The sequence below is a fragment of the Salvia miltiorrhiza genome, chromosome 5, assembly GCF_028751815.1.
Source record: "Salvia miltiorrhiza cultivar Shanhuang (shh) chromosome 5, IMPLAD_Smil_shh, whole genome shotgun sequence".
In the NCBI taxonomy this organism is placed as follows: domain Eukaryota; kingdom Viridiplantae; phylum Streptophyta; class Magnoliopsida; order Lamiales; family Lamiaceae; genus Salvia; species Salvia miltiorrhiza.
In genome coordinates, this window is record NC_080391.1 from 47,249,170 (window position 1) to 47,273,250 (window position 24,081).

Below are 24,081 nucleotides of genomic sequence, written 5' to 3' on the forward strand. Positions count from 1 at the left end.
CCAGCCCCTCTTCAGCCTTGAAGAATTTCATATTATAAGTTCTAGTTTAGGTTGTGTAATTTGTAGTTTTATTGGTTGAATATTTATAGGAGTGTATTGTTATTGTAGCTTTAAAAATCTGGCGCCATTTTTTTGGTGCAATATTTTGGTGAAATGAAAAATTCAGCCGCCATTTATTTTGTGAAATTAATGGAATCAATCGCCCTTCATTTAACCAGGGGGCTTAGCCCACTGGCCACCTGATCCTCACTTAAGTGAAGTGACCCGGGTTCGATCCCTCTTGAGAGCGAATTGGAGATTGGGAGATATAAGGTGGATTTTGGTGAATGGAGAGATAATGTGGTTCTTGGAGTGGATGTGGAACTAATTACTAACATCTAACATGACTTTGCCCGATAAAAAAAAAAAAAAATTCCTTCATTTAATTGGTGTAAGTTCCATAATTAATTTAGTTCCAATGCAATTTAATTTAGTTAAATTAAATGGAAATGTATAAATGAGATAAGGAAGCAAATATGATTAAGGGAAAATAAGGAAATACTTAATTATTGGTTGGCCACACCATTTATCTATCAAAAAATGAGTTTTTTAATTTCCGTGCCAAAAAGAACTGAGCATATTGGCATGAGATGGAGGGAGTATTTAGAAACTTATTTTGTCAAATATTTTGAATGAACTTAAAAGCTACTACCAAAAAGTTTATAAGATGTTTTAATGAGCTTAGAAGCTCAGTCAAACACCCTCTTAATTCGATGTATCCTTATACTCCATCCGTTCATAAAAAAATAGTCTTTTTTTGTCAGTTTGGGATTCCACAAAAATTAGTCTATTTCTATTTTTGAAAACTATCTATCACATGGTGTGTCTTATTCTCCACTCACAATACATTTAATTATTATTATATACACTACTTTTAAGGTGAGACCCTTTCTCCACTCATAATACAATAACCATTTTCATTAAAACTTGTACCGTCCACCTTTAGGATTATTTTTGGTGGATGGATAAAGTATTATATTGTACTGTTGTTGTTGTTGTTGTTGTTGTTGTTATTATTATTATTATTATTATTATTATTATTATTATTATTATTAGAGCTTCCATAGTGTGGAATTCTCTCTATTTATGATGTTTTCTGAAAAAAAATACACATGAGCTTGAGTTTAAATATGTAATTATTATTACAATTCGCAAAAGTTTTAATAGGCAAAATGCTCTATTTCTTATGTTGTATATGAAAAATGCCATACTTTATAAACTTAAGCATTTTATGTCCTAATTATGTGAAGTACCTATTTTACCCTTTGATGTTTATGGGTTTGCTTGATTTTTTGTGAAAGTCTTATATATTTGACCGATTTGACAGCCATCAGTCATAAAAGTCAACGATTTGACAGCTATCAGTCAAGAGTACATATGACTGGCGGGTGGCTAGATCATGTGTTCGGCCGGGCGGATACATGATTTTACCGGTCGAACACATGATCTAGCCACCCACCGGTCGTATTCTTGACTGATAGTTGTCAAATCGTTGACTTTTATGACTGATAGCTGTTAAATCGGTCAATATGTAAGATTTTCACAAAAAACCAAACAAATTCATCAAATCAAATGGTATTTAAAGAATATGGCATATAATGTTTATGTTTATAGAAGATGACATTTTTCATATACTCCCTCCGTCCACGAAAGAACTTCCTATTTTTCTATTTCGGGACGTCCACGAAAGAACTTCCTACTTTTTCCTATTTTGGGACAATACCCCACCACTTAAAAAATACTCCCCTTTTAAGACAATTCACACCACTCAAATAACATTAATTAAAACAACACAATAAATTATTAATACTTTTTCACAATTCCCAATACACTTTACAACTTTTTCTCTACTCTCAATACACTATACAATATTTTATTAAAACTCGTGACACTCCCTCCTAGGAAGTTCTTTCATGGACGGAGGGAGTATAACTTAAGGAATAGACCATTTTAAATTGCAAAACTAGGATTGTTTGTCGACAAAATATGAAGGAGCTTGATTTAAAGATGTAATATATTAGCTTATCTCTATATTGTCAACAATATAGTTCGTGCATCGGATAGTTTGAGATTTAAACTAGGGAGTATGACTTATTATAATCACGTGTAAATCGGATTAGTTAATATTAGCTTATCTCTATATTGTGCTTTAGCTTTTTCTTCCGAGTCACTATGCTTTCGCTCATAGCCACATTTATAGACAATTGGGCATTAATATCGAATATCACATTAATTATTACGAATATATATAAAGTTTAGTTAATATTAGCTTATCTCTATATTGTGCTTTAGCTTTTTCTTCCGAGTCACTATGCTTTAGCTCATAACCACATTTATAGACAAATGGGCATTAATATCGAATATCACATTAATTATTACGAATATATATAAAGTTTAAAATGTAAAAGTATAGTATTATTTAAAAAAAAACATGAAACTAATGTATAGTTACGCGAGACTTTAGGTAGGGTCAAATGCATGTTTTTAGAGGGAGGATCAATTGCATTTCACTATAGATATTAGTCACATTAATTACTAATAATATTTTGTCAGTTAATAAGATCATTAAATTTCCGTAGTGCATAAATAAATGCAATTCGTTTTCTTATAAGTAAAAAAGATTTGCTGTTCCTGTTCAAGAAATAAAATCCGCAAATAGTTGGTGGAAATAAGCAAAATCGATGGAGTACGTCTCAAATCAAATTTTATATGCTCCAAGCATATTATTCTTTTATTCTTTACTAGAGGTATATTATTACTCCATTCGTTCCACGAATCTTGACACGTTTCTAAATATAAATAATTAGCTAAATAATAAAGGTTCTTAATTACATTTTTCTCTCCTACTTTATCATTTTATTACTATCTCTCTTTTAATTTATCAGTTTTATATTTTATCACCTTCATACTTAAAACACTAATCTACAATTTCTTAATTTTCGTGTCGAAACTAAGCGTATCAAAATTCGTGGGACGGAAGGAGTAATAATTAGGAGAGTATGCGGTGCGGCCACGATTATTTTCCATTACGATTAAGCAAGCAGCATGCCAATCGTGAATGTCTAAATTGCTACAATATCATAATTAAGGGCATTTAAAATCGTTGAAAAAATAGATAGGATTCTTCTTACTAAAAATATAATATACCCACATAATTTAATCAATATTTCTTAGACTTCCAAGTTAATTACAAAGGACACCACCGCTTATGACGGGGAAAATTTAAATTACACTCAAAAGGCAACTAAATACTAATTTACGATATATTTGGTGCGAGCCAAAATCACGGCTACGAACGAGTAACTTTCTTCTTGGTTTCGCACCGCCTTTCCACGGCGGTGCGCCGCTGCCGGAGAAGAGCCCAAAGTCAAATAAGAGTCAATAAAGCACGAATACTTCTGCAGAAGCACAAACACAGAGCCTCGATAAACTAAAACAAAGAAAAAGAAAACAAAGGCACAAAACCACCACCTTTACTCTATCCCTCCCTCCCCTGCCATTTCCAATTCCAGAAGAAACATCGGAATAAGGGTTTCCCAGTTTCACACACACACACTAAAACACGACGTAAAACCAACCCAATTACAGCCCGGATTCCTACCATCTTTTCAGGAAATCCCGCCTCAAAAAGATATTCTTTGCTTTCTTCGAACCTTTATTTTTTCTTTCCCTTAAATTTAGGTTGTTGAAGTTGTGTGAGCTGAAGCGCGAGCAAAAGAAATGGCGACGCTTGGTGATATTGGGATGTCAGCACTGATAAACATTCTGAGCGCTTTCGCGTTCTTGCTTGCGTTTGCTTTGCTGAGGATTCAGCCCATCAATGACAGAGTCTACTTTACTAAATGGTACATTGAAGGGCGGCGGAGCAGCCCCAGCAGCCGCGGTGGTGGCTTTGTGGGCAGATTTGTCAATCTCAATTTCAGGACTTATTTAACTTTCCTCAACTGGATGCCTCAGGCCTTGCAGATGTCCGAGTCTCAGATTATCGACCATGCTGGCCTTGATTCTGCTGTTTTCTTGAGGATTTACACACTTGGGTACTTTCAAGACTCCCTTTTTTCTAAAAATAGAAAAATGTTCTTATTAGTGGATGGCTGTGACTGGTTTTTATTGCGTATGGAAATTGGAAAAGTTATGGAGTTTTTTTGGTTTTCTGGTCCACTTATGGTGTGCGTGTTAGTCCTCTTGGTAGTTGCATGAGTTTCAGTTTTTTGGTAGTTATATTTTTTTTGATAAATTAACAATATTAAATTTTTTTGGTAGTTATATTTTGATGTAACATTTGGTGAACGCAATGCATATTTTTTAAGTTGTATTTAGAGCTTTAGTTTCGGACTAATAAAGCTATCAAATACTCCCTCCGTCCACCACAAAAAATAGTCTTAGAGGGGGACAACATGAGTTTTAAACTTTTAATAAAAATAGATGAGTGTATTGTAAGTGGCGAAGGGGTCCCACTTAAAAAATAGTCATAATGATAATCAATTGTATTGTGAGTAGAGAAAGGGTCCACTATGTGATTGAAAGTTTTCAAAAATGTAAAGGGACTAATTTTTGTGGACATTCTAAAATGGCAAAAAGGGACTAGTTTTCGTGGACGGATAGAGTATCTATTTATGAAGATCTCAAGAAAAACTGAATTAAGTAAATTTTTAGTTTGTTGAATGACCAAATTGAAAATCTAAGAAAGTTTAAAGAAAAGAATATTTTGGAGGGAAGTTATTTTTAGTTTGGACACTGGACTATAGTCCAAATGTTGGTTATTGGTTATTGTCCAATAATCATGTAGTTTCTCTCAAAAAACAGAGAAAGCAGCCCACTGGCTTATTTCTTCCTCCTCTTAGGATAATCATTGTAGAGCTATTGATTTAGGACTTGAAATTTGCGTAAAACATGCAGTATTTGTCATTTAAATTAAATGTCTTGCAAGGGATATTGCAGCAACTCCATGGATGATTTTTGTGAGAGGAAAGATTAAGTATATCTGGTTTCCAATCAGCGAATTTCATGTTACGAATAATTCTCTGTACTTATCATTCTGAAGCTTTTATGTGGGGCATCTGGTTGCAAACATGTATAGCAATCTTGAATGACAACTTCTCATGGTTTTTGAATATTTTCATAGCAATGCACCTCTTTTGATTTTTGTCCTCCTCTATCCAGATCAATAGTTGTCAAAAAAATTGCCCTTGTATATTCTCTAGCACCATAGTCCATGTGACATGATTTTCATGAAATTGCGTTTTCTTTTATGGTTCGGCAGAATCAATGGTGTTTGATTACTCCATCTAATTTGCATTTTTTTATCTGCCTCTGTTTACAATGAATCTCTTCATTTAGTGTCCAGACAGCTACTTATGTTTGATCTTGAATGTCGTGTTATATTGAATTTGCAACAAACATTCATTTTATCTACTAATTCTTTAACATGGTTGGTTTTTTACCACTGCCAGGTTGAAAATATTTGGACCAATAGCCATTGCTGCAATACTAATTCTGATTCCAGTGAATGCATCTGGTGGCACTTTATTTTTTCTGCAGCGCGACTTGGTTGTAAATGACATTGACAAGCTCTCTATATCTAATATTCATCCCAAGTCCAATAAGTAAGTTTGATGCCTCTTTCCACACAAGAGATTTTGTAGAAACATTTTCATGACATTTATTCATCACTTTAAAAATAAGCTGGTATTAGAGGGGAAATCTTCATCTTACACTATATTGAGTTTATCAGATAATACGTAGATGGCTCCTTATTGGATGCATGCAGAAATAATTCTTAGCTGTCTAACCTGAATTTCTGTGTTATTTGTAAAATTCTTCTGGCAATTAATTGCACTAGATGGGAACATTTCTTCGAGTAATTGGAGTTTGGTAGTCTTTATGTGGTCATTTCTTGTTTGCTTGCAAGACATCTTCTCCACTGCACGAACTTTTTAGCTGGTGCAAACAGAACATAAGTATGTGAATATATATAATTCTCTAAGATGGAACTGCATTTATTCATCAGTAGCAACAATGTGGAGAACTTTCATTCAGTTTTAAGCATTATTAGTTACTATAGATGTCGAAATACCTTTTCACCAATTAGAAAGCATGGAGCTGAAATCTCTAGCATTTATAGCGCACCATTCTTTATGTTCTCTGTCATATACTAATTTCCTGCACTATGCACTACGTCTTCGGATTTTCAGGTTTTTCGTCCACATAGGGCTGGAGTACTTGTTTACATTTTGGGTTTGTTACATGCTTTATAAGGAATACGATAGAGTTGCGTCAATGAGACTAAGTTTTTTGGCTTCATGCGGCAGGCATCCTGCCCAGTTCACGGTTAGTTTTTTAACTTCAATGGCTATTGTTTCTAGTATAACCATGTAAAATTGCCTGTATTCATATGATCTAAAGACTATAGCTTCCATTTGCTGTTTTTTTTGTATCTTGTAGTGTCCTTTTTGACTACCATGTTGGCTATTAGATGTTTGAAAATATAATGTAAGAGAAATTGAATATATTTTATGTGGAGGGTACATAACAAAAAAGACTTTCTATTCAAGAAGATAATTTGATAAGGCTGAAAATTAACTCCTCAACATTTTCTCACATCTACAAAGCCCCAAAACTTGCTAATTGGATTGACTTGCAATCGAAATATGATTAACCATCTTGCTAGCAAGTTTCTACGCCACTTATAACACGTCTCACATATGCTCCTAACAAACATGGGGTTTTGCGAACATGACGCTCACGTAACTTGGTCTGTTGCAGTCTTATAATAAGATGACAGCCATTGGCTAAAAGTCAGCTATGTAGTCCATAGAATTTTCAGTTTTGTTGCTGAGAATTATATGCTTATCACAATGAGTGACTACGGTACTTATCCTCAAGTGCTTTTCACTGCCTCTGGGCTAATATTGGATTTAGGGCTCTATGTGTTTAGACTCTGTACCAAAAGTAATTGCTTCAGCTAGTGTAGTCTACCATATCATTACAAGAGCTAACCACAAGAAGCTTTTCTGAGGAAAACCAAACCCTTTTGTGTAACTGTGTCTCGCTAGTTTCATTAGTGTGATTACCAAGTTCAGTTTGTAAGTCTTTGTTATAATTTGAGCTGCAGTTTCTGAATTCCATGTTTATTACAAGCTAAATTCCAAGTTGTAAACACTCTTGATCAGGTTCTAGTGCGGAATGTTCCTCGTGATTCTGGACGATCAATATCAGATACCGTTGACAACTTCTTCCAGAGGAACCATCCGGATCACTATCTGTGTCACCAGGTAACAGATTACCCCTCGCTCATATTAACACTTAAATTACTTTTCTCGCAGTCTTTGTATATCAATATTAGTATTCATAATCTATAAACATTTTTCGTTGCTTGGCCTATGTTCATTACCATCCAGGGTGTATACAATGCTAAAAAGTTTGCGAAACTTGTTAAAAAGAGAAGTAAGCTTCAAAATTGGCTTGATTACAACCATCTGAAGTTTGAGAGAAATCCGGAAAAGAGGCCTACTAGAAAGGTATGCTGCCTTCAGGATTAAAATTCTTTGAGCAATATAATATGAGAAAACTATGTAAAGGTGGGGGCATTTCAGCACTTTTTATGTAGTGTACGATGTTTTTGTCACTCAGAAAGGATTTCTCGGACTTTGGGGTGAAAGGGTTGATTCGATTGACTACTACAAACAGCAAATTAAAGATCTTGATGATAAAGTAAGTGTGCCAACTAGCTTCAGACAAGCTGCTCGCATTCATTTGGTATCTTGCTGGATATAACTACTTATTTCCTTTGCCAGTTGATAGTGGAACGTGAAAAAGTTATGAAAGACCCTAAATCTGTCTCTCGAGCTGCTTTTGTATCATTCAAGACGAGATGGGGAGCGGCTGTTTGCGCACAGACACAACAGAGCAAAAATCCTACACTTTGGTTGACATATTGGGCCCCTGAACCCCGTGATATTTATTGGAAGAATCTAGCGATACCATTTGTTTCCCTAAGCATTCGTAGACTCATCATATCAATAGTGATGTTTGCATTAGTTTTCTTTTACTTTATACCTGTTGCTTTTGTCCAATCATTGGCGAATTTGGAAGGACTGGGGAGGGCAGCTCCATTTCTGAGGCCAATCCTTGACAGGTAAGAAAATTTCGATGAAAAAATCGTAGTTATTCTGATACTACCAGTTTGCTATTTAAATGTATCCATCCACTAATTATTGCTACTGGTATTGATAAATTGATACAAATCCAGTTTGAAGTTGGACTTGAACCTTCCCTGTTGATTGCCCTCTATGTATCATTTCGTATTAGAAATAGAAAAAAAAATTGGTCTCTCTACAGTTTAGGCTAAAAGGTTGTGACTTGTCGACAGCAAACGGCCCAATTTATTTTTGCAGAGGCTTTCACTCAAATTTAGTATAACTGTGTTGTACGTGTCTTGTAAAATGAGTACCGTTGCTTCTTCGATAGGATTCAGTTCTAGCCTCTATATAGTTCAAGAGACGAGCTGGGAAATACATTTTCTAATTCTGTTATTTACGTATTATAGCTGTTTACATGTTCTGCACTCTGCAGGAAGCTGGTGAAGTCGTTTCTACAGGGTTTCGTTCCTGGTCTAGCTCTCAAGATCTTTTTGCTTCTTCTTCCTTCGATTTTAATGGTTATGTCGAAGATAGAGGGCTATGTTTCTCTATCAGTATTAGAACGAAAAACTGCTGCAAAGTACTATTACTTCATGTTAGTCAACGTGTTCTTGGGGAGCATAGCGACGGGAACAGCATTCCAGCAACTTAACGCTTTTCTTCACCAATCAGCTACCGAGTAAATGTTCTAACAAAACTTTTCTTCGATAGAACTTATGGATATCATTGTTTCATTGCATGCCTTCTCGTCCACTGTCAAATTTGAGTTCTGAATGAAGTTTTTTGGTTGCAGAATCCCGAGAAATATTGGTGTGTCAATACCGATGAAAGCTACTTTCTTTATCACGTATATAATGATCGATGGTTGGGCTGGAATTGCTGGAGAAATCCTCCGGTTGAAGCCGTTAGCATTTTTTCACCTAAAGCACATGTTCATCGTAAAAACTGAAAGGGACTTGGAGAAGGCGATGAATCCTAAGGGTATCGACTTTCCAGAGACTTTGCCGAGCCTTCAGCTGTATTTTCTTCTCGGCATAGTATACATGGCCGTTACTCCAATCCTTCTTCCTTTCATTCTGGTCTTTTTCGCCTTTGCTTACTTTGTTTATCGCCATCAGGTACGAGGAATCGACTTCTTCATCATTCTCAAAGCCGTGTGTTGAAATCCATTCTAAGTAATGCTCTGCATTATCATTATTACAGGTCATCAATGTGTATAACCAGAAGTACGAGAGCGCTGCTGCTTTTTGGCCACACGTTCACAGTCGAATCATCGCTAGCTTGGTAGTATCTCAACTACTTCTAATGGGGCTATTGAGCACGAAAAAGGCTGCAAACTCCACTCCTTTGCTTGTAGTTTTACCTATTCTGACTCTCACCTTTCATAAGTATTGCAAGCATCGCTTTGAACCGGCATTCCGAAACGATCCTCTCGAGGTAAGAACACGTGTCTGGTTCTCTATTGCACTAAAATCTCTCATTTTGGCATAATCTTGGCAGTTTTAAACATGAACTAAGGATATGCAGAGTTCAATTTTTATGCATATTTTGGAGACCTGATGTCCTAAAACTCCGTAAATAAATTCTAAGAAAAATTATTTTTCTATGTAAAACTCTGTTTAGGAATGAGTAACTTCCCTATATAGTCCCGACGATATGACTGTATATATTTACATACTCGTGGAACCTTGTTGACATAATGTCGTTATTTCTTTCTTAATTAAACCTCTTTAGGAATCCATGAACAAGGATCTAGAAGATGGTGCTACTGAGTCAGATGCTGTGTTCAAGTCTCACTTGACCGATGCGTACTTGCACCCGATTTTCCACGCCATCGAAGGAGTCGAGCTGGCTGAAGTCCGAGTCGACAAAAACTGAGGATTGTGTTCATCTTTTTGTTGCTGCATGGAAATGAAAGGAATGGAGGTTGAGTTGCAGACTACTTAGATTTATTTGTGGCTCTGCTCGAAATTGTGTACTTCTTTTGCTTTTGCTGCATCAACTGCTGCGTTTTTTCATGCGCTCAATCTAATTGTGTAGAAATTGAATAGCAAGATTTAAGGGGGAAATTGTGGTGATGAATAGATAGGAGTAGGTCTATGTTGTTATATACTTCATGAATATTATATTTTCGAATTGTAACATTAATCTCATCGCCATGTAAATCTTGAAAATGGTGGGTTGTTAATTAGTTGTCTTTTCCGCCTATTTCTTTATGTTGTTCAAGTTTGCTTGTTTGTTTATCGTGTTCTTTTGTCATGTCAACGTAACTCTGTTAAATAATGAATTACTATTATTTAAATTTACTAATGTTGATCGGTTTGAGTTTGTGTGAGCGTTTTTTTTTTTTTTTGGGAACGTGGGCTTTATTATGTATTCTCTTTGCCCCAATTCAATAGGTAATAACGCTTGAGCACAGATGTTAATAAATAAATAATTTATAATAAAATAGGAGAGAAATGATAACTTTTGTTGAAGATATATGTGTCCAAAAAAATAGGAGAGAAAAATAAGGAAAATATAATTATATGTGAACTACAATGATATTTGGTGTAAATAATTAATTATGTAGGGATATTTGTTATGTATTGACTTTCCATTATAGGAAGTGGTCTATTGAATTGAAAAGTTCAAATAAAAAAGGGTTAAGTATCAATTTAGCCCCTAACGTAGAGGCCCTTGTAGCCAATACAACCCTATGCGCAGGGGTGTCTCAACTAAACCTCTAAGGTCCATGTTTTGCGTCAAGTAGACCCCTCCGTCTAACGGAGAGTTAACTCCGTCCGAAATTTAATTTAATTTTTTTTTTTTACTTAACAGCCCTCCACGTCTGTCTCTCTCTCGAGCTCTTGCTCTCTCTCGTCTATCTCACGCTCAACTCTCTCTCTCGGCCTACTCCCTTTCTTGCGCAAAGGCAGCAACCGCCACCTTCCGCCGCCGCCGTCGCTCATCGCCACCACCACCAGTTGTCGTTCCTCCACGACGTAAAAGCGACAGCAGCAACAAAGTAACAACAGCAGCAGCAACTCGACACCACTCTCATAAGACCGCCGCCGTCGCGCTCTGCCGCACCACCACCACGAAGCCACCACTCTCCCTCCTTTTCCAGCCCTGAGCGCCATCTTCGGTCTTCCATAGCAGCGAAAGGAGCAGCAGCAAAGCGGCTGAGCCTCCTCAACGCGTCGCCTTGCCGAGCTCGCCACCAGAGCTCCGTCGGCCACCGTCGTCGCTGCCACGACCTTCCTGCACCACCACTTTCATAAGATCAGCCGAGAAGCGAGAGATGTGAGCTTCGATCCCGAGGAGCGTATGCAGCGGCGCATACCAGCCGCAGACGGCGAGCCCCACTTGGAGAGCATGGAGGAGCACAAGCAGTGCGCTCTTCTCATCTTCCTCGACTCGTACCTCCACGCCCTGGCGCCGGTCGTGGACGGCCTCAAAGACGCCTACTGCGACGCCGGAGCTTCGGGGAAGGGGTGGATTAGGTTTCCGGCGAGCTTGGTGAAGAAGATGGTGTGGGTCCCACCACCAATAAAATAAAAAAAAATTAAAAAATTAAAATAGTTAACGGTGTTAATCGTCCGTTAAGTCGGAGGGGTTAATTGGCGGAAATTAGGTACTTCAGGGGCTTAGTTGAGACACCCATGCGCATAGGGTTGTATTGGCTACAGGGGCCTCTACGTTAGGGGCCAAATTGATACTTAACCCAATAAAAAAATATGAACTATTAAATTGGAAATGGATTATTGAATTGGAATTGAGGGAGTACATGTTTATATGAGAAGAAGTTGAAATTGTTAGTTTGAGCAAATGATACAATCCCTAGATAAATAGCCAAAAAAAAAGATCACTTTTTTACTCCTTTGCCCAAAGTTTGTTGGCATAGTAACCCATTATTGTGATTATATGCTTTCGAGTTACAATTTATCATGTATTCAACAAACTTTCCTTAAATATTGATCAAGAATGAGTATTAGCACGTTAAATAATCCAATAGTAGTTAGAGATTTGGTGGATAAATAAATATGCCAAATCCTCAATTTCATGAAGATGGATGTGACTTAATTATAGTGTTTTCCAATACATTGGTGTAGTAGAATTAATAATATAATTAAAGAAAATATTGTTATACATGTCCATGTCCTTAAATCTTGATAAATAAAAATAGTAAAATTAATTCCTTGTTAATTAGATGGATTGAAATTTGGGACACCTCAAGATCCTTAATTATTTATATCACTAAAGTTAATTTTGGTTGATTCATATCTCATTGAAATAATAGAATTGGAGAAATCTTATTCTTGAAAATTAAAAAATATTCATGCAAAATAAACGCTTCAATGTGTTGACCAAACGATAAGAGGTTAATGCCTAAGGCCATTTTGGCGTTATTGCATATAACTCCCGATGGAGATTACAAAGCAAAGCAGAATGAGTTATAATGTTATATGTAGGCGACGCATAAAATATGAAAGTGAAACACAACGGCAAAACCGAATAACTCCTTGCCAAAAACGGTTGGGAGTCCTGACACCGTACCTCATGACAGTTGGCAACCGTCGCAAGACAATGCAGCATCATTAATGCTGATGTGCCTTTTTTAAAGAAAAAACTCCAAGTTTTCTTCACCCCCACTCGATAACCAGCTGTTACACGCAGCATTTCTTGGTTTTGTAATAACACGTACACTATTATTCCTATAAGGTATATGAATCAAAGAAATGGCGTCAGAGATCAGTCCTCACATTCAAGCACAGCTCGACATGGCGACGCCTGATGTCCAGAGCGTCGCCATGAAAATACAGAGGGCTCGACAAGTCTACGACGACAAGCCAACAAACCTCGAGATTCTGCTGTGGTACTTGTATGAACTCTCCTCCTACTTCATCCACGCCGTCTTGATTCCCATTGTTTTCCCGCTCATAATCAGCCAGACCGTTTCCGCTCCCACCGAGCCCCCCCACGGCTGGCTCACCAGCTTCAAGGATTTGAACTGCACCAAGAATCAAATGCAAATGTAACTTCATTTCCTCATAATTTCTTCTTCTTTTATGACCTCCAGCATTAACCACACTATCAGTTACGCAGCATTGATACAGAGGAAGATCAGAGTAGGAGGAGGCACGAGCTTCTCCCCTCTGGAATGGACCTCCATCTCCTGGATCACCGGCCTACTCCTCTCCACCCCGATTCTCTACCTCGTCTCCACCCACCTCGACCACGGCCACCGCCACCAGCTCATAGCTGCGGCCGCCACAGGCGTCGGCTCCCTCTTCTGCCTCCCCGCAGGTTTCCTCAGAAAGTCATGGATCTTCCCTCCGTACGTGGCTGCCATTGTGGCGGCCAGCACTGTGGTGGGGGCGTCCCACGCCCGCCACCTCGGCCTCATGATCACCGGATTCACGGGCGAATCCATCCCCAAGCGCCACTTCCCCGACCGGAGATCCTTCGGCAGCTGGCTGTCTCTGCATTCAACCGCCGCAGGCTGCTTGGGAGCTGCTCTCATTTCTTCCTTCACGTATCATATGCTCAACAGATCAGACCACTTCACTTCCTTGTGGGTCATCTCCATCTTCAGTGGCCTCAAATGGGGATCCGGAATGATCCACATTTTCAGCACGAGCAGAGCGGTAGCGAGTTTCCCTCGTCATAATAATAAGATCGTGTCGATCTTTAAGTACCCTCACGCGGCGAGGGGGCTGGTGGCGGTGTTCCTGTCTTCTTTCACTGGGATGTGTGTTTTTGGTGGAGGAATGCTGTATGCAATAGGCTACATTTGTGTGGAGAAACAGAGTGTTCTGTATTTATGGCTAATGTATTTCTTGCTCCCTATGTTCTCTCTCCCACTCACATATCCTCTGCAGCAGTTGTTGAAATTGGATGCTGAGAAAATGCAGCTACTCGGATTTACGTTGTCGATTTTCACCTCGGGGTTCGGGTTCTACTACCGGAGTGGTGTGTGGAGCAAATACCATCTTTTTTTCTTTGCAGCCGTTCAGGGGACTTCAGCAGGTTCGTTACGTTTAGTTATATTATATGTTATGTTATATTATGTTATGTTGGGTGTGAAATGAAATACGAGATTGAAACAGAGTGTACCCTACGCTGCAGGATTGCTGCATGCGTTCGGGAGGGTGCTATGGCTAGATTGCTCTCCTAGGGGGAGGGAGGGGGAGTTTTCGGTGTGGTTCTCGTGGGCCCGGGCAGTCGGGGCGTGTGCCGGGTTTGGCCTAGCGACGGCCATACCCGGAGATATTGGTAAAGTGTTTGGAGTGTCCTTCTGTACGGGTGTTGTTGGGATGATTATTGTGATATTTGGAAATATCAGCAGTTTGAGGGGAGCAGAAGAAGCTGGGCATGTTGGCAAGAGTAATGAGAATAGTTCACAGATGCGTGGATTTGATGATGATAATGATTATTCCAAGGAATCTGTTCTAGTTTGAGATGTTCTAACTAACCATTTTACCTTACCCCCTTTTTCTCTGCGTATTTTATGTTTATGTTTATGTTTATGTTGATGTTGATGTAATTTGCAATAAGTATAGATCATGTATCATTATATTTTTATAGCATAGCTATTTCGGCGCAGCAAATTTCCACATTATCATCTCAACTTTGTCATTTTTAATGGATTTTGCCAATTAAATTAAGTTTTCTTTTGGGTGGGGGTGGGGGTGGGAACTCGAGTTATGGCTGTTGTTTTTAATTTGCAGTTAATAATTTTCCTATTTATGAAAGCTTATACTTGTTCGCGCCATTCAACTTGAAGAAAGCGACAATTTTGAAGATCAAAAGTATCCTTTAATTATGAGGATATATAATTATTGAAAAATAAAATTTGTTTTTTAGATAGAATAATTGTCACTTGATTTGAGTCAGATCCGTCCACGCACGAGTCCATCTTTTTATTGTTTTCGGCCTAATTGTTTATTCATTGTTTCATTACTAATTCAGTGCATTCGAACTTGGATGGAAAATTGTAGCATTGAGAAAATCGATCGTTTTAATAATCCAAATTAAATTGAATAATATGTGCTCCTATACTGTCATATTTTGTATCTCACGCCCTTCAACGTTGTCAACTTTTTTGAAAATCTTTGTTTTCTCCGTTGTGAGCTCTCTTTTTCTTTTTCTTTTTTTTTTAAATTTCTTTTCCCCCTACGCTGTGAGCTTATTTATCTGAATTTTGGATTGCTCGGATATAAAATAACGCGCTGGATGAACCTATTGTTGTTGATTTGTTGATAGGTAGAAATGAAAAAAAGAAACCAAATTTGATTGGTTTTTATACTTTTGAAACTTGTGTCACGATTTTAACATTTGGGCTGTTTCGTAATTTTGGCTCAATCATAACTTGGGCCAAAATGTTGGGAAAAGTGGTGAATAAATATTCACGAGTGTCAAAATAAATGACACTTGCACAGCGGAACCAGGATAATTCTTTTCCCTCTTGCTGGATTACAAAATGGGATCCAAACCAAGAAAAATATTTGGTGCAAAATATAAGAAAATATGAGACAAGAATTTTTACGTGGAAAACCCAAATTGGGAAAAACCACGAGACCGTAGTCTAGAAATCTTCCACTATGTATATAGTAGGCTTACAAAATTCTCCCTACACAAAATAGGGGAAACACAAATCTCAAGTTTAATAACTTGGAAAACACAAGAGGACTGAGCTACTATTTTAAGAGAGATGAAAAAAATCCTATGATTTTTCCTCACAATTTTCTTCTCTCAAATGCACTCACCAAACTCTCTCTTGTTGCCTCACTTTTCTCTCGCACTCTGCACACCTTTCCTTCTGCAGAACCCACTGCAATTTATAGGAAACTTTGGCTGTCGTTTGTTGAAAAAAGGAGCTGCAAATTTTCTTCCAATTTGGTGGGCTGCAGCAAATGTTGAAGTCTTACCAAATTGTTTCAAAGTCTTTTGTGGGGTCTACCACATGATGTGGACAGCTCAACAATTCTCCCCCTCCACGTCATGTGGAGATTCAACTAGACCTGCTTCACGTTTGCAGATCTCAAACTTATCTCGAGGTAAGGACTTGGTAAACATATCTGCACCATTCTCATCGGTGTGGATCTTCTCGAGCTGCATTAGTTTCCTTTCAAGTGCATCTCGAATCCAGTGATATCTCACATCAATATGTTTCGATCTCGAGTGAAAACTCGAATTCTTACTCAAGTGAATTGCGCTTTGACTATCGCAGTAAAGCACATACTTCTCTTGCTTCAAGCCCAACTCTTGTAGAAACTTCTTCAACCACAACACCTCTTTGCAAGCTTCCGTCACAGCAATGTACTCAGCTTCCGTTGTGGATAATGCCACGCATTTTTGAAGTTTCGATTGCCACGAGATAGCTCCCCTTGCAAGTCTCATCAGGTATCCAGATGTGGATTTCCTGGAATCTATGTCACCAGCCATGTCTGCATCCACATATCCTTCAAGTAGAATATGGTTATCACCAAACTTCAGACAAAGTTTAGAAGTACCTCTCAGGTACCGAAATATCCATTTCACTGCTGTCCAATGCTCTTTTCCTGGGTTTGAGAGAAATCGACTAACCACACCAACTGCGTGAGCGACGTCAGGTCTAGTGCATATCATAGCATACATTAGACTCCCCACCGCAGAAGCATATGGAATCTTTTGCAGTTCTTTCTTTTCTGTCTCACTTGTCGGGCATTGTGCTGAGCTTAGCTTCATGTGACCCGCAAGTGGAGTGGCGACTGGCTTCGACTTGCTCATTCTAAATCTTTCAAGAACTTTCTCAATATATTGTTCTTGAGATAACCAGAGCTTCTTGCTCTTCCTATCCCTGAAGATCTTCATTCCAAGGATCTGCTTAGCCGCGCCTAAGTCTTTCATCGCAAAAGACTTGCTTAGCTCTTTCTTCAGCTTATCAATCTTGCTGGCATCATGGCCTACAATTAACATATCGTCAACGTAGACTGATAATATGATAAAATCACCTCCTGCGAACTTCTTGAAGAAAACACAGTGATCTGAGGTGGTCTTGTTGTAGCCATGGGTTGACATGAAGGACTCAAACTTCATGTACCATAATCTGGGAGCTTGTTTCAGGCCGTACAAGCTCTTCTTCAACCTGCATACAAGGTTCTCTTTTCCTTTGACTTTGAAACCTTCAGGCTGGTCCATGTAGATTTCTTTGTCTAAATCTCCATGTAGAAATGCAGTCTTCACATCAAGTTGCTCGATCTCCAGGTCCAAACTGGCAGCAATCGCGAGCACCACTCTGATTGAAGACATCTTCACCACTGGTGAGAAAATCTCTTCAAAATCAACACCCTTTTTCTGACTGAAACCCTTCACAACCAGTCTCGCCTTGTACCTTGGTTGTAAGCTATTCTCCTCAGCCTTTAATCTGTAGACCCACTTGTTTTTCAGCGATCTCTTGCCGGCTGGCAACTTCACTAAGTCATAGGTGTGATTTTCAACTAAGGAGTTCATCTCCTCCTTCATGGCTTCTAACCACTTCTCCTTTTGGTCATGCGCCATGGCTTCTACAAAACTCTGTGGCTCTCCTCCATCAGTGAGCATTACATACTCATGTGGGCTATATCTGGTAGAAGGTTGTCTTTCTCTGGTAGACCTTCTGACTGGAGGGACATCATCTTGTACAGGTGGAGTCTGATCGTCACCTGCTTCATCATCAACCGGATCACCATGCTCCGATTGGGTATCTCCCCCGTAATTCTGGAGTGTCGGTGAAGGAACTGGATCTAAGTTGACAGGAACTTCTGAATTAGATTCAGGCTTTTCCTTCGCATCATCAGGAACTTGATCTTCAAGGAATACAACATCCCTGCTTCTGATGACTTTCCTGTTAACTGGGTCCCATAATCTATAACCAAACTCTTCATGAGCGTATCCCAAGAAGATACATGGTTTGGTTTTATCATCAAGCTTGGATCTCTCATCTTTTGGAATGTGAACAAAAGCCCTGCAGCCAAACACTCTCAAGTGTTTGTAAGACACGTCTTTCCATGACCAAACTCTATCTGGAATGTCACCACCCAGAGGAGTTGATGGAGAAAGGTTGATCAAGTCAACTGCGGTCCTCATAGCTTCACCCCAAAAGGATTTTGGCAGTTTGGAGTGCGACAACATACATTTGATTCTCTCACAAATTGTTCTGTTCATCCTTTCTGCCACGCCATTGTGTTGAGGGGTCTTTGGGACGCTTTTCTCAAGCTTGATACCATGGTTCCTGCAGTGTTGCTCAAACGGGCCTTGGTACTCACCGCCGTTATCTGCATGAACACACTTCAGTTTCCTTCCTGTTTGTCTCTCGACTTTTGCTTGAAAATTCTTAAAGACCTCCAACGTTTGGTCTTTGGTTTTCAAAGCAAAACACCAGACTTTCCTCGAAAAATCGTCAATGAAAGTGACGAAATATAGTGCGCCACCAAGAGTTCTGTCTTTCATGTAGCACAAATCTGTGTGCACCAAATCAAGAGGTTGAGCTCTTCTTGAGGGAGAGAAGCTCTTGAATGCAACTCTGTGTTGTTTTCCGGCCAAACAATCAACACAGGTTTCCAAGTGCATTCCTTTAACCTCAGGGATGAGGCTTCTTCTAGCCAAGATCTCCAGACCTTTCTGGCTCAGATGCCCAAGCCTCTTATGCCATATCTCAATGGAGGAATTTTTGACGACTGCATTCACCTCTCCATTGGACAACGTTGCATGCATCATGTAGAGAGAATTTTGCTTTCTACCCTTTGCTGCAATTAGAGAGCCTTTGATTAGCTTCCATTTTCCTTCGCCGAAATGGTTGATGTAACCATCATCGTCGAGCTTGCCAGTGGAAATAATATTGAGTCTGATATCAGGAACATGTCGGACATCTTTTAAGATAAGCTTACATCCAGTGTTAGTAAGCAGGACAATGTCTCCTATACCAGCAACTTCTGTCACACCATGATTGGCCATTCTGACTTTGCCAAAGCTGCCACCGGTGTAGGATGCAAACATATCACGATGTGGTGAAATGTGATATGATGCACCCGAATCAACGATCCAGTCTGTTTGTTGGCATGATGAACTCACAAGAGCATCATCGCAAACTACGACAACATCGCCATCAGTTGCAACTGCTGTTGTGTCATTCTCAGCTTTTTCATTATTTCCACGCGCTTGATCTCTTTTCTTCTTTCTGCAGTCTCTCTCATAGTGGTTTGGACCACCGCAATAATGGCATTTGAAGTCTTTTCTGGGTTTAGACTTCCCCCTGGATTTATCTCTCGAGTATTGAGAGCCTTTACTTTTACTTCTCCCTCGATCTCCGTTTTCAGCAATCATCGCCTTTGTCTCAGAAGAACATTCTTGATCTTTTCTTCTGGATTCTTCATTAAGAAGACAATCTTTGACCATCTGCAAGGTCAGTGCTCCACCTGGAGCCGAGTTGCTGATTGACACTACAAGAGTGTCCCAACTGTCCGGCAACGAACTGAGTAGCAATAAAGCTACGACTTCATCATCAAGAGAAATCTTCATGTTGGTGGATTGGTTGATAAGACCCTGGTATGCATTGAGGTGCTCCGTCATGTTGGCACCCTCCGCATATCGCAAGCGAACGATTTTTCTGATGATGGAAGCTTTGTTTAAAGCATTTTTCCTTTCAAACATAGCTTCCATTTTCTTCCAAAGAACGTCAGCTTTTTCCTCATTAGCAAAATGATGAAAAATACTGTGTTCAATGAAGCGCCGGACGTAACCAACTGTTTTTCTGTGCATGATGACCCATTCATCATCACTCATATCCTTTGGTTTGGCATCATCTCCATGTAAGGGCAAATAGAGATCCTTACAATAGAGAAGATCCAACATGCTTGGCTTCCAAATTGAGTAATTTGATCCGTTCAATTTGAACATACCACCAAGCGACGACGATTCCTCCATTTTTAATCCGCCTCAGAACCAAGGTGGCTCTGATACCACTTGTTGGGAAAAGTGGTGAATAAATATTCACGAGTGTCAAAATAAATGACACTTGCACAGCGGAACCAGGATAATTCTTTTCCCTCTTGCTGGATTACAAAATGGGATCCAAACCAAGAAAAATATTTGGTGCAAAATATAAGAAAATATGAGACAAGAATTTTTACGTGGAAAACCCAAATTGGGAAAAACCACGAGACCGTAGTCTAGAAATCTTCCACTATGTATATAGTAGGCTTACAAAATTCTCCCTACACAAAATAGGGGAAACACAAATCTCAAGTTTAATAACTTGGAAAACACAAGAGGACTGAGCTACTATTTTAAGAGAGATGAAAAAAATCCTATGATTTTTCCTCACAATTTTCTTCTCTCAAATGCACTCACCAAACTCTCTCTTGTTGCCTCACTTTTCTCTCGCACTCTGCACACCTTTCCTTCTGCAGAACCCACTGCAATTTATAGGAAACTTTGGCTGTCGTTTGTTGAAAAAAGGAGCTGCAAATTTTCTTCCAATTTGGTGGGCTGCAGCAAATGTTGAAGTCTTACCAAATTGTTTCAAAGTCTTTTGTGGGGTCTACCACATGATGTGGACAGCTCAACACAAAATCGAGTAATCTGAACAGAGCAGGTTTTTTTACTACCTCATATATTATTAATTAAATCATTGTATTTATAACAGCTCATTTATCTTTTTCCCCTTTAATTTTAAATATATAAATAAAATAATATATTAAACTTATTAATTTTTATATAGTAATTTATAATTTTGTTGATTTTAATAATAACATATGGAGTATTAGAACAAAAATAATACTATTAAAATACAAAAAATGCCTACGTAGAGTAAAAATGTTTAGACTATAATCACTTCGTTCTGATCAAATTGACCATAATTGCAACTTTTATTTGTATTAAATTCATTGCAACTGACAATTATAATACAAGCGATGCATTCATCCTTCTTTGGATTTTCTTTTCCCAAACCAAGTAATTTATCCCAAAATGTTTTTGTCACAGAATAGATTATGTATATTACTTCAAATTTTTTACATAACATTATTAGACTTTATATGGTAGCAGTCTAAAAATAGCGTAGACAGGAAACAATCTCCAAACAACAGATTATTAATAACCTTTGATTGCATCATAAAGCTAAAGCTAAGGGGAATAGCAACCCACACATCATTTCCTCATATTCTTTTTGTTCTTCAAAATCTCCATCTTCCCCTCTATTTTCGAAGCCCCATTGCACAGGAAAATTTCTTGTGCTTTCCGCTTCGAGAAAGAAAAGAGGTATGTAATTATTTTCTATTATGCGTTTATTAATTACCTGTTTCCATGTTCTCGCATTCTTCCAATATATGTGCCTTAAATTGAAGAGAATTACAAGGAATGAAAATCATTTCTTGAAATGCACAAGTTAGAATTTTTTGAATTTAGGTTATCCTCCTGCTAGTAATCCTCAAAATCGGTTTACTTAATTTAGGTTATCATATTGTGAATCGATAAATCTTAATGATAATTAAATGCTTTACCGAATATCTAATTCAAGTTGAGTAGTTTTGTTCGCTATTCAATCATTGCAAAATGCCAACATTTTTTGTCCTTTTCATTTGTGGGCGTATTTGGACTCGTTCACGAACAAGTTGTCAAGTTGCTTATACAAAAGGGGTTTTCCAAAAAAAAAAAAAGTTCTTTCTAATTTGGTCAATATGTACAAAAAGCTAATCCCATTAGCGCATAAATTTTACCAATAATGTGTATTATCATTGGATTCATTACAATTTTACTTGGATCAACATGAGATTGTGCCCCACTCCATATTTTTCTATAATCTTAAAATTTAGTTAAAACATATTTATTATGAATTGAAGGGCGAGAAGAGAAGGAAGAGCATGAATCCCAGAAGCGCGACGGCCCTGGTGGTGGTGGTGGCGGCCGCATTCCTCCTCCTTCCGACGCACGCAGGCATAAAACCTAACGCGAAGTCGGTGGTGGTGACGAACAACCACACGAACTACCTGAGCGTGCGGTGCTTCTCGTTCAACGACGACTTCACGGTGAACCACCTGCCGTCGTGGGGGCAGTACGAGTTCAAGGTGACGAAGCGGGTGGTGTACCCTTCCTCCACCATGTTCAACTGCTCCACCAACATGGGCACCTTCGTCGCCTACAAATACGACTACGAGTGCACCGCCGACGACTACGACAAATGTGACTGGCGATTCGATGAAGACAGTGCTTATAGATGGGAACCTAAGCTCAATGTTTGGGTTGCAGTTGATTATGCCCCCAACTATGAGTCTCTCAATAGAGGTGGTGTCATTCGAGGCTACTTTGCAAATTAGTCACATACATACATTCTTAATTTTTTCTTAATTTCTCTATAAAAACTTTGTGTCGGATGGTCTGACGGCTCAAGATCTGATCGAGTATATATATATGTACCTATAAATTTGAAGAATGACATGTTTGTAATTTTTTTGATTCATGGTTCAAATGCTTTGCTCCACTCTTTATCGTCTTTTTTTTTAATTTATATAAATTACAGTTAAGACTATTATATTTACAAATTACAGAAAAGAAAAAAAACCAATGTCTAATTTGTTCCTTTTTCATTTCACTTCAAAGATATTAACAAAATTAATAAATTAGGATGTGTGATTTGTAAATTTGATGATCTTGATCATGATTTACAAGATATAAGAGAAAAACAAAATGAAAATAAAAAATAAAATATTAATGTGCATTATGTGCTATAGCATGCTACTTTTTTTTTTTTTTTAATATGTAGCATGCTACTCTTTCATATCTATATATTATTCAAATTCTTATATGTACGTGTGTGAGATGTGCCGTTTAATTAGTTTATAGAAATATATGATTTTTTTTTAGCAAATTATCTAACTTTCTGCTATACTATATTAATTTTTGTTATTATATTTAACATTTTAACATTGATATGTACATGTTTTTTGGTTTACGTAGCATTTTGACCCTAAAAATATTTCAAACCCAATTAGCACATAGGGTGTACAAAACGAATTACTAATAAATATTTTAAATAACTGCACATTAATCAAAGTTTACTTGATAGTCTTGAATCTTGATTGTTTGTCTAAAGAAAGTTTACTGGTTTTTCTATTATTTGTCTATACCAAATGAAATGCTCTTCTTGAAACATAAATTGAGATATCAATTACTCATAATAAAATTTCGGCTCAAATTCGCTTAAAAAAATCGCATCAATTATGTCACCAAATCTATACTATATAAAAAAGACAATTCTCAATTTGAAATCAATTAGTACGCCCACTAGTGCGATGCACGACGAACATCGAAATTAAACGTTGTATTTTCTCAAAAAAATAAATAAATGTTGTATTTAAATAATTAAAATTAAATACAAATAAATACAAAACATGTTTTAATAATAATATAAAACAATCCATGTTACTTAATGAAATCTTGAATTTGAAAATATAATTTTTCAACTTTATCATGTAAAATAAATAAATTTAAAAATTATTTGATAATGAAAATTAACATTACGCATTATTATTATAGAGTATTACGTAATAAATAAATAAATAAATAAATATTTGCATACACAAACATAAAACAAAAAAGTGTAAAATGGTAATGAAAATAGGATTTTTTTTTTTAAATTAATATTTTCATAACTTTTTTTTTAAGTCATTTTTCATGATTTTTATACTATGTTAAATTTAAGATGTATATTGAATATTTTTTTCAAGAAATTAAATTTGACGATGTTAGTAAAAGAATTAAAATGTATAAAAAGAAAAATAAAAAAATGGAAAAATATCTGGTTGGAGAAGAGAGAAAAAAAGAGGGAAAAAATGGAGGGAAAAGAGTCAAAAGACTCATCTTTTATATATTATATAGATTTCAAATCAATTTTAAAATT

The 24,081-nt window shown here is 37.5% G+C and overlaps 3 protein-coding genes across 3 annotated transcripts; all 3 read left to right on the forward strand.

Annotated features, from left to right (window-relative positions):
- The first annotated feature begins 3,300 nt into the window (after window positions 1-3,300).
- Window positions 3,301-10,388, forward strand: LOC131024608 (CSC1-like protein At1g32090). The gene is made up of 11 exons (XM_057954117.1): window positions 3,301-4,076; window positions 5,493-5,645; window positions 6,234-6,369; window positions 7,212-7,313; window positions 7,440-7,559; window positions 7,672-7,752; window positions 7,836-8,176; window positions 8,614-8,859; window positions 8,974-9,298; window positions 9,384-9,617; window positions 9,915-10,388. Exons 1-11 carry the CDS (start codon window positions 3,760-3,762, stop codon window positions 10,056-10,058), a joined length of 2,199 nt encoding a protein of 732 aa, XP_057810100.1. The 5' UTR covers window positions 3,301-3,759; the 3' UTR covers window positions 10,059-10,388.
- A 2,292-nt stretch (window positions 10,389-12,680) lies between these two features.
- On the forward strand, window positions 12,681-14,759 carry LOC131024609 (uncharacterized). Its single transcript, XM_057954118.1, has 3 exons — window positions 12,681-13,197; window positions 13,261-14,192; window positions 14,292-14,759. Exons 1-3 carry the CDS (start codon window positions 12,902-12,904, stop codon window positions 14,621-14,623), a joined length of 1,560 nt encoding a protein of 519 aa, XP_057810101.1. The 5' UTR covers window positions 12,681-12,901; the 3' UTR covers window positions 14,624-14,759.
- A 6,489-nt stretch (window positions 14,760-21,248) lies between these two features.
- LOC131024611 (uncharacterized) lies at window positions 21,249-22,662 on the forward strand. The gene is made up of 2 exons (XM_057954119.1): window positions 21,249-21,443; window positions 22,025-22,662. The coding sequence occupies exon 2, from the start codon at window positions 22,046-22,048 to the stop codon at window positions 22,496-22,498; it is 453 nt and encodes a 150-aa protein (XP_057810102.1). The 5' UTR covers window positions 21,249-21,443; window positions 22,025-22,045; the 3' UTR covers window positions 22,499-22,662.
- The last annotated feature ends 1,419 nt before the right edge of the window (window positions 22,663-24,081 follow it).